At 37.5% G+C, this 11,180-nt stretch overlaps 1 protein-coding gene and 1 long non-coding RNA gene across 5 annotated transcripts; one reads left to right on the forward strand and one right to left on the reverse strand.

Annotated features, from left to right (window-relative positions):
* The first annotated feature begins 2,495 nt into the window (after positions 1 to 2,495).
* On the forward strand, positions 2,496 to 8,254 carry LOC104414346. Of its 4 annotated transcripts, none has more exons than XR_005545896.1 (3): positions 2,496 to 2,600; positions 3,656 to 6,887; positions 7,825 to 8,254. It is a non-coding gene; the product is annotated as an uncharacterized LOC104414346 (long non-coding RNA). The 4 variants fall into 4 exon arrangements; XR_005545895.1 differs by adding an exon at positions 2,744 to 2,778 and having other exon boundaries at positions 2,509 to 2,600; positions 3,656 to 8,221; XR_001980335.2 differs by having other exon boundaries at positions 3,656 to 8,221.
* A 119-nt stretch (positions 8,255 to 8,373) lies between these two features.
* LOC120285845 (UPF0481 protein At3g47200-like) lies at positions 8,374 to 10,847 on the reverse strand. Its single transcript, XM_010025418.3, has 2 exons — positions 10,788 to 10,847; positions 8,374 to 9,684 (listed from the first exon to the last, which is right to left on the reverse strand). The coding sequence occupies exons 1-2, from the start codon at positions 10,809 to 10,811 to the stop codon at positions 8,404 to 8,406; spliced, it is 1,305 nt and encodes a 434-aa protein (XP_010023720.2). The 5' UTR covers positions 10,812 to 10,847; the 3' UTR covers positions 8,374 to 8,403.
* Between the last annotated feature and the right edge of the window lie 333 nt (positions 10,848 to 11,180).

Below are 11,180 nucleotides of genomic sequence, written 5' to 3' on the forward strand. Positions count from 1 at the left end.
TCTAAGGTGATCGCCAATCACCTAAAACCCTACTTGCCTAAGCTTATTTCCAGGGAGCAAAGCGCCTTTGTGAGTGGATGGCTTGAAATTGGCGCTTGCATTTTCCATAAGTTCTTCCACCTCACTTTCTTTCACCAAACACATTTTCCTTTTATTGTTATGTTTTTTCTTTTATTTTCCTTTTTCTTCCCTTTTCTTTTTCTTCTTCCTTGGTCGGCCATTGTCGTGATCTGGCAAGCCATGAGATTGCCGCCCTCCGTGAAGCTCAAGGCTTGGTCAAAGCTCAAGCTAGCTTGGATTGACCAAGCCTTGAGCTAGCCACTCGGTGTCTTGGTCAATCATCGGGCGGCCGCCATCGCCGTGGCACATGGCAACGGAGGAAGGAAGAGGAAAAAGAGGAGGAAGTAGGAGAAAGGAAAAGAAAAGGAAAGAAAAAAGGAAAAATTATAAATTATAAATTATAAAAAATCAATTTAAAAAAATAGAAAATAATTAAATATTCAATTTCTTAAAAAATAAATAAATAATAAAATAATTTTTTGGTCTATTAAAAAATTAAAATTCGATTTTTTTGTGGGTAATTTTTCCCAAAAAAAAAATCAAATAAAATACTGAATAATGAAAAATATTTTCCTCTCTATTTTCAGGTTTCACTCAAATATTGGAAAATATGGTTATTTTCTTGAAAATGGCTTCTCAAAATACATTTTCTCGAAACGTGATTTTTTCATGAAACAAATGGAGCCTCGTTGAGATTCGGGATCACCCAACAATTTACAAGAAATGTTATATAGTTCATCACCACCTTAAGGTGAATTATAGTTCATCACCACCTTAAGTTGAAGATTCACGTTAAATGGTTCCCGACTAGCTACCCCCCGCGACAATTTTAAGGTTGCCCTCCCCCTCATCAACCTGGTGCGTAAAGTTTTCTTCCTAGCGTAATCATAACAAGGCCCAAAACTAAGGTCACAGAAATAGCAGACTTTCTTACCATCTGTGCCAAAACACCTTGTTGGTTCATTCTTGTTCTATTTACTTAAAAGGTATTACTTTTTTTTACTGGCATTTAACTCAAGAAAAGATAATTTACAAGGGTATGTCAATCATCCAAGTCCTATTTCCATTATATGTATAGTCTATTGATTGCAAGCGACTCGTTTGGTAATTATCTAAATTGTTTTACTTTTTATTTAATCTAAATCTAGCGATTCACAATTTTTGACATTTTTTTTTAATTTGAAACTTTCAAAATTTTTAGAATATTTAACTGTTGACACGTACCTTCAAATGCAAACTTTTCATAACATTTATATTTGAGCAAAAAAGTTGAAGAAAAAAGTACTCTTTAAGCAATTTTTGTATATTGCTCCTAGAAAGCAAAAGACGCATTGGCAATATACGGGTGGTTTATTCTTTTGCGTGATGCACTGATTTAAGTCCTATGTATTATTATGATTAGCTGAAAATGCTGAAATTGGGGAAGAGTAACTGAATAGAAACACCTACGAGTTTGATGAAATTTTCGCCAAGTCCACGTCACAAAAACCAGTGTACGAGGTTGCGGCAACGCCTATTCTGGAGGTGTACACATATAAAAGATTTTGATTGTTGTCTTAAATTTCACCGTCATATGAGCTTGCCTTTGGTAAATGTGGGCGAGTGGACAAACTCTCGACATTTTACGCACTTAATATGCTTACTTTTCTGATATTTTTACTATCATTATTGGGAGTGATCCATGGTTCAATTCTACCCTTTAAGAGGAGCATTTGTGTTTACTACTTCAACATTTAAGGATTAGGTCCCATGACTTGTCCCGACTGATATGCTTTAATTTAAAGTTCATATCACAAAAAACTACGTTAGTTTTTATTAAATTTTACTATTAAATTGCTAAGTAGAACGACATGTGATGGTTAACGGGTATAACAGTTTGAGGTTCTGCTATCAGTTTGTCACATGTGTACTAGTTTTATAATTTTTCGTAATATTAATCCAATTTAATAGAAAGTAATTGATGATATATTTGTTATAAATGCATCAGTTTGGGGTATTTTGTGGTTAAAAAATTAGTTTGAGATAAATTCATCATAGATGTACTAATTTTAAGTTTTTTTGTGGTCCAAAATTAATTTTGAATAAATTTATCACAAGCGTACTAATTTAATATTTTTTCATAATATTAATCTTTAATTTTATGGCAATTTAGTCCGGTCTGAATTTTTAACCATTTATAATGTTTTGACAGTTTTTAGGAAATGTACCTTCACCTAGCTAAACACGAAAGCTTGATAAAGAGTGAAGTATCGTTGTTAGCAGTAGAGACGAGCAAATGGAATTGTCCGAATCAGAATTGCCTAGACCGAACGGGACTAATTTTCGGTTCCTAAAAACTTGAATAAGTGGATATCAGTCCGGTTTTCTATTTTAGGTGTGAAATTACCCATTTAAATCTTCTTCTTTTTTAATTATAAATAAAAACCTCAATCAGACTCCAGACTTCTCTCATGACCCCTCTCTTCTCTCTCTCCCCTTAACTCGCTACCTCCGGGCTCGTCGCTCCGTCGCGCTCACTCTCGGTCTCGACGGTTTTTCAGGTAACAATTTGCCTCTCGCCTCTTGCTACCTATTTGCCCTAATTCTCCCCGTTGTTTCGTCTGGTTTGGTTTTGTCACGGTGCGTCTCGATGTGTTTTACATGGTTGCTATCTGTTAATGGTTTTCTTGTCTCCATTTTCGAGTCTTGGATACGCGAGGAAGGAGAGATGGTCGATGGGTAATTGGCTCTTCATTCTTGGTTTCGCAATCCACCTGAGCTCTGGACTTGAAGTGATTTTTACACGATTTTACCTGTGGACATGCTCTGCTCAGCTAAAGAATGATTAACTGGTGTTTTTTTTTTTTTTTTTTTTTTTTTTTTTTTTTTTTTTTTTTTTTCTGCCTTTCTATGTTCTAACGTTGTTTGGTCAAGGGAGGACAAGTGAAAATTCTTTGATCAAAAGTGGTGGCAGTCATTTTCATAAAGTGTTGTTTCAGATTACTGGTAGTTGTGATCTTTCATGAAGCTTTCTTTGGGTTTTTGCCTGCAACTGTGTATGTTTGTTTGATGATCAAGGAAGTTATGTGTCCATGGATTCTGAATTGTTGTAGGACAGGCGGGTAACTAACTTCTCATAGGATTGATATGGTTTGCCGCATATTGTAGCATAACTTAGCTGCAATGAAACTAAAAAAGAATGAAAAAAAAAAAGAAGTGGCTGGTTCCCGGTGGAACCTGAAACCAGCTTGAAACTGGCAGGTTCGGTTTCAAAGTCGGTTCTAGGGTCCACAAGGGTTGGTTCCCAGTTTCAAGAATTGGGAACGAGCCCCGATAGGATAGGTTCTAGGTTCTGGACCGATTTGCTGTTAAAATTGAGAATGAACCTGAGTTTGATCAGGAGGTAAACTCAATGAGTGGAAGGTAGGTTTAGATTTTAAGCGTTATTTCTTTCTCTGAAATGTCATACAGGTAAAATGCATGTGCAACTTGTTCTGCCAGCAGTGTTTATTACATGAGTTCGCCTTTGCTTTCTCATCTTGCTCTATTAACACAGTTAAGCATTTCGTTTTGGCCATTGATTTTAAATTTTTGATTTGATCTTTCTACTTCACAGGATTTTTCCACTTCACAGGATGGTGCAGCAAAAGAGAAAGAGAAGAGAAAGGAGAAGAAAATGTGGAAGAGGAGGAAGGAAAAAGAGGCAGAACTGAGCAAAATGTCAACAAAATCCCAATTAATGTTTCAAAAGTGGCTGAATTACACGGAAATATTATGAAGGATTTTTTCAGTGTTGATATGGATATTTAATTTAACATCACCTTTGGCCACCAACAGCTTTGACAAAGGATTTACATCATTGAATGCCTATTTACTTTCACAGCATTTCTTTTTGAATGCTCATAACACATTCTTCTCATTGTCACCTTGCTTAACACAAGTTGAGGAAAATTACTCTATAATATTTTCATGCAATTTGGCCATGTGAAACATTTTGTGATTTTGTTGGGCATATCGCATTTTTTCTCAGCTTTGGCCTCTTTTTTGTTCCTCCTCCTCCTTTTCTTCTCCTTTGCCTTTCTCGACATGGTCAAACAGTTTGTCTCCTCAGCTTTTGCATGGTGCCTATGCAAATTCCGGATATATCGTTGAAGAGGGCTAGTGTTGAACCTTCCCAAAAGAAGCTATCTGAACGGACTCCTGGCAGAGATAATTCCATATAATAGCCAGCCATGTAAAGCAGACTTAATTGTGCTGAGGAAAGCAGGTAAAGAGTTGAGAATTGGTGAAAGGTAGTTGATGTTTCTTATGTAATCTAAGAACATTGTTCTAACTTGTCATCCACTTTTCTTACAGTATTCAAAAGGCCCTTTGTTGATGATTTTTCACTGTTTTGCTCTGAGAAATTGGCTGTGGGGGTTTGGGGCCACGTATGTTGTTCAATCTGACCTGCAGTCTCCTCCTTTCTTGCACTTTCTTTCACACCATCACAAGACTCTTTTCTGTGTGCACATGCGTGTGTATGTGCATGGTTGTTAGGATCACGATCATTCGTTCCAACGACTCAAAAACTTTGAACAATTTGGATTCTAAGAAAAATGGTAGTCTGTGGGGGTTGTGATCTGTATCTTAGGATGGCCATCCCAACTACGATTCCACTATTCAAGCTTTAGAAGGCAATTCTGCCTTTTTAGCTGGAGCAAATATGAAATTGGGCCTCCGTTGCCTAGCACATGTGCCACTTTCTTCTTAATCATGTTCAGGCTCCATTTGGAAAATATAAGGCTTGGAGAATTAAGAAAAAGGGATGAAGATGAATGAACAGTAGAAAGCAAAGAAGTGCAGAGACACCATTTCTTCATCTTCTTCAGTCTTGAATAAATTATGAGATGGGCATTGACCACTGTTGGCTTTTTGAACTGTGCCGTCCTTTGGAGATGAGAGAGACAAAGCTCTGTCCTTCTGCAACCAGATGAGAGAGACCTCTAACATCCTTGAGAAATTGGTGCACGATTTGACTTGGCCTAGTAGCATAATATCTTTGGATGTATATTGATTAGAACTTACCTTAAACTTTAAACAGTTGAAAAACCTAGAATAGCCAGTGAAAGTGAGGTTCGTTAGAGAGATGTGGTGGGGGTGTTAAATTGGAGTGTGTGTCCCAGATTGAGGTAAATAATATTTTATCCTTTGAAATAAAGAAAGAGACAGTATGTATTCCGAGAGAGAGAAGGACAAAATAAAGGATTAGAAATTAGGAAAAGGCAGGAAAGTAATTTCTTGGCAGTCTTGTTCTTGATTATTATGGTGATTATTTTATTGTGATCCTATTTAATACACCTTAAAAACTTGGGCGAGGAGATTTTATGCTTTTCCATCTTTGACATGGTGCTTTAATTGTTAGTTGAAAAACTGGCAACCAAAAATTTAAACCAGAGTAATCTCTCACATGAGAATGCTACCTTTAAGCTTCACTATCCCTCTTTTTAAGGTTAATATGCATCTAATTGCAATGATTTAAGCAAGAATTTAGCACTTCAAATATGTAGGATCTTATGATCTTGATCTGATCTCGAAGACTTCGAAAGGATCCTACTTAGCATCTTGATCCTGATAACCTTTTTGTGTGTGCGTGTGTGACAAAGGTTGCCCAGCTTTAATATTTATTGTTAATTTATTTGGTCTTAGTTATTCATTTGACAGGAGAAATATGGATCCAGTTGTAAAATTTCTAATGGGTGACTCCAGAGTGAAACTGCTTTTCTATTGGTAAGCAGCTTTCACATGGAGGTTTTCTTCTCTATGTCAGTGGTCATCTTGTCCCTGTGCTCATATTGCATGGATGGAGACTGACTGCAGAACATTAAGAAAGTGTAAGGGCAATTTTACAGTTTCCTCATCAATTTGGTGTAAGATTGATCTCTGAAGCGTAATGGGCCCAAGAGTCTTGCATGTAGGATCAGCCTCTTTAATTTCAGCCAAAGAGCATGGAAAGTTTGTCTTTCTTTGTTTCTATTATGGAATTCTGTGGCCTCCTTTTCTTCAGATCGAATGAATATCTAGTATTTGTGCTCATCTTGCATGGATGGAGACTGACTGCAGAACATTAAGAAAGAGTAAGGGCAATTTTACAGTTCCTCATCAGTTTGGTGTAAGATTGATTTCTGAAGCATAATGGGCCTAAGAGCCTTGAGTGTAGGACCAGCCTCTTTAATTTCAGCGAAAGAGTGGAAAATTTTTCTTTGTTTGCTTCTATTATGGAATGCTGCGGCCTCCTTTTCTTCAGATGGAATGAATAGCTGGTATTTGTTCTCCAACAGATTATATTCTCTTGAGGCTTCAAGTTGTCCCTTTTATCTAGTGAGGGTACTCAACTAATTAATATACTATGTCATGTAGTATATTATATGAATAACTTTTCCCTTTCAACTTTGTGATTGCATCGCTTCTTCCTGATACTTGAAGTCTTACACATTAGCAAGAATCCTTAACATCCTCGGTTAAGTTGAAAATTAGCTTTGTACCCATGATATGCCCCCCTTTCCATCTTTGTTGTTTTCCTTGGATCCTTGGTTTAATTACACTAATATTTTGCTTACAATGCCCAATTGGTAAAAGCATATACTTAAACCACTGTGAGTAACCGTGTCTTTAGTAGCTATTCATTTTGATAGCTTACCTGGACCACAGGTCCACAGTGGTGCTGTTTTGGGCTTTCTCTTGGTTGCTTAAGTCAAATTGGACAAAATTTTAGGATTCTTTGTTTGTGTTTTTTTCTCTCTCAGTTCCTTGCCAAATCCGCAATTGTTGACCAGGATTGATCCAAATGGAGCTTTGCTTTGACTTAGGTGAGTGAGTACGAGTTCTAATTGTTCCAAATACATTGTTGTTTATGCTGTCTGTTGTTTTTTCTGATTCTGTCCACCCCGCCTTTCTGGTGTTTTTCTTGCTCTTTGGTTTTGCCCTTACAAGAGTGAGTGCCTTTTTGCCTCATCAAGATTCCTGTGAAGAGGTTTTGGTTTGTGATTTGTATTTTATTACCCTTCAATATTGCATTTCTTACCTTTACAAATTGTGGTTCTTCTTCTTACATGCTCATCGGAAGAGATGGATTATATTTTGCTTTGACAACCAAAACAAATGGTCAAACACCAAATGAAAAACAAATGCCAAAAGCGGCAAGGGAGGAAGTGTCTTCTAGGTCAGATATGAATGAAGATTCAATAACTCCTATGAGCATACTAATCACATGAGAATTGCCACATGGGGTTATTATACATATTTCATGTACATGTTTGCTTTTAAGACTTATTGGACCTGCTAACCTGTGGCTTCTAACCTGTGATGGATGTACAATATGCTGGTCATGTGATGTTGTTGTGTCATTGGGTATATTGTGGTTGGTTTGGTAGGAAGGAGAGATGTGTCGTGCAATTTGGAAAATGATGTTACAAGGATGAGTGCTTGGTGGAGGTACTATTTATTGAGTGTGTTTAGAGACTTTAAGCTAATTCTAGTTTTGTTATTAAATGCATGAAATCAAATGTGCAGAGAAAGGAGTGAATAAACTTACGTCCTTGCTAATTGCATATTTTGTTGGCCGACATGAATGAATGTGCTTTAGACCATCCCAATAGGAATTATACCTGCATTTCTGTTATTAAATTTTGGTTGATAAGGCTTCCCATGGAACAATTGCTTCCCTCACTTGGGCTGTTTTAGACAAATTTATCAGCAAAATAAGGCTGATGTTATGAAGCTCATTGATTTGATGTTTTCTTACAGAGTAGCATGGCCTTTCTATTAATGCAAGTATAGCTTGATCAGGAGACAGTCCAAAGGCTGATTTTGTTTATGGGAGTATCCATCCTGATTCAGAGGTTGCTGATAATATCATTTGGAGAACTTCTCCTACTATTGATGTGGATTCCATCAAATCGTTCAGAGATACGAAGCTGCTGCGTGTTCTTCTTAGCTGTAGTCTAAGTTGAATTGCAACTCTTTTTTTAGGTCAAGCATGATCAGAGAACCAGCTGGATATTTTTGTTGGAAGAAGAGACTTCGTAGGGCGATCCTACCATATCTATGATAATCATCTAAGTTGGTTGTACCTCTTTTTTCTTTTCTTTTTGAACCATATACCAACTTGGTTGCTAATGTCATGTTTTGTTTTCTGTTGTAATCATCTAGTTCCAAATGAAGAGAGATTTGTGGACCTCATTAAAAGCATATAGACTTTTCATTATCTTTCTTTAGGTACATGTGGTTCGTCCTCATCGGAAAACCAAGATAATACTATTGGCTATAGAACACAAGTAGATGGTCCAGGGGAAATATATGAACCGGCATTAATCACCTTTAACTTTACTTTGTGTAAGAAAGAATAGTAAATACTGTTTGTGCTGCCGCGAGAAGGAGCAACACGATGGCTGCAAGAACGGATAAGAAAGCCCAAGGACTATGGAAATATTCCCTCCTTAGTTTTGCCATCCAAACGTTCCTTCTCTTGTTACAATACGCATTCACAGTCTTGAAGATCTCGGAGTAATAGAAATTGGGTAGAGTGACGTAGTCACCCATCCTGTTGAACATCTGTGCAATTACCTCGTCATCACCCAAGTAGTTCTTAATAATCCCTGCACGGCGAAGCACCTCAACATCCTTTGAAGAGTTTATGAGGCAATCCATGAGGGTCACATAATCTGTAAAGTAGCTGATGCCTCCACCTTGACGATGCTGCTCATACGCAATTAGGTTTCGAAATTGTGACTCTGTGTGGTCCTGTACAATCAAGACCGGTATCTCGAGTTTGCCATTCTCGAATCTGATGTCTTTCATGTGTCGCCCTCGCACTGCCCTCAACTTGACTCCGGATTCCCTGAGCTCCGTTGCTGAGGACATGAACATGAGTTTCTCTTTCGTTGGCGGGGCTCTGCCAGATAGCCGGGGCACATTAGGCAAGCCAGAAGTCCAGCATGTGTGCATTAGATGAAGAAGATGTTTGCTCTCGCGAAGTGTCGGACATTGGCCCGAGTCTCCTAGTTTAAAATCGAAATACGTGGTGGCTATATCGATGAGCTCACGAGGCTCGTCCGAACGTTTAGTCAGGTCATATAGCTTGTTCAAGAAGAAAAGCGGGAGTTGGTTCTCGAGCAGCAACAAATCGCGCTGGAGGCAGTATCGAATCCAATCTGCCTCCATAAGCGGGCCGTCTTTGTTTCTCAGTTTCTCCATATTGTACTTACGGAACAACTCAACGATGAAACAACCATCAATAAACATCATCGCTAGGAACTTTTCTTGGGAGAGGTTGATGGTTTCCGCGTAGCAATTACGCACCAGCTGTTCCAGTTCTCTTAGAGTCGGCATATACCGGTCAATGCTTTCCTCTTTTCTCCTCTGAAGCAACTGCTGCACGTACCGCATTTTTTGCTCCTCCATGGATTTGAATTTGTCATTTCCATAGTGATGAGGGCCGACGACCAGAATCTCTGGTTCATAGGCTTTGTTGTTTACTCTGCGCAGTTGAGGACGAACCCTAAATATACTATGCTCTGGCAGGGTTGGAGGCACGCCACAGAGCATATCCTCGATGTAGATTAAGGCATGATCTTGTATCCCAGATCGCCCATTGTTTCTAGCATACTGTATTGGTTACAACACAATTAATGTGATAATAAGCATGTCATAAAGCAAGAAGATAGTTTTCCGTGTTCTTAAATTTTCATGTGCTTCCCTTTCATTAAGCTGCGTTGTGGCTTGCTATACAGCTTAGTATGTTGATATAACCTTATGATCGTTATAACAAGCTTATGTCGTGTATGTAACTGGTGCTTCTACATGTTGCTGGCAAGAGATTTCGTCAAGATCACATATTGAACACTGGACCATTATCAGTGAATTTGCAAAAACAGTAAATAAAAAATGGAGGAGCACTAATCAATAACTATGCAGTAATTTATTTAGCATATCCCAAGGAAGAGTTTAGAATTGCATATGTACATTCATACAACATAGATACATACATATATATTAAATACATGGATGTAAAAAGAGTAATCCTGAGAAATTTTTAGCTATTCTGCTTAGTGAGTAATGTAAGAGCTATTCTCTCTAACCACCTTAATGATCCCACTAGTATTTAGGTTTTCCTCCCCTCACTCTCAGTATGCTTAAAAATATTTATATCTCATTATGATAATTGTCTTTACATGCAAGCAAAGTTTTCCATAATAAAGCATAGGCAACGTACAAAAACTCTCCCTGTGTGTAATATTGCCGATTGTCAAATTTGGTCATCATACTTTTTTTTGTGACTTGTTTGATTTCTAAACTCTCCGAACATTTTGAAAAAAAACAAAAAAAGAAAAAGCTCTTAAAAAATTGGTAAACAAAAAACTAATCTCCCAACGCAATTTCATGACAAATTCCGTGTTTCCGTATGAAATACCGGTGGAAAAGGTTGACTAAGCACCATAGTTGAACACACGTTGATGACATTGAACATAGCACACCGATAGTCGGGAAAAAATTACAAAAAATGATCCATGAAGTATTGCCTCTCCTTAATTTTCCTCCATAATGTACTTTTTTTTTTTAAATAACCAATTTGGTCCCTAACAAATTAGTATTTGTATGTAAATGAGTAAATGAGTAAATGAAGTGCTGCTCACAAACTTTCCATAATCATGTTAATTGAATGGACCATTATATGGAATGCAAAAGACTGGTCTAATCCTTCAACTTACTTGATTAAGTTGGTGGTTGCTCATTCTTCTTGCCAAGCTAGACCAGCCCGTATCACGCAAGTCGAGTTCTTCTCTTCTTGTCGGATTGTTTTTCAGTGAAGGAGAGATAAAATGAGACTGCTGCAAACACAAACCCTTTTATACCAAACTCAAACACGTTTTAAGAACCTTCATTGTTAAGACTTTTGAAGATGGAAGGTACTACAATAAATCGAAGGTTCTTCGAAGTTGATGAAGAGGCAAGGGCTGATAAAGTCTTACAAGGAAATGTCAAAAATGGACTTTATGAGAACGACTTATAAAGTCTTCCACAAGTTACATCATCCTATACAAAAATTGAACCATTTTAAATAAACTTCATGAACTCTCTCAACTTTTGGAAAGAGTCCTACA

Source organism: Eucalyptus grandis, chromosome 8, assembly GCF_016545825.1.
Source record: "Eucalyptus grandis isolate ANBG69807.140 chromosome 8, ASM1654582v1, whole genome shotgun sequence".
Lineage (NCBI taxonomy): Eukaryota > Viridiplantae > Streptophyta > Magnoliopsida > Myrtales > Myrtaceae > Eucalyptus > Eucalyptus grandis.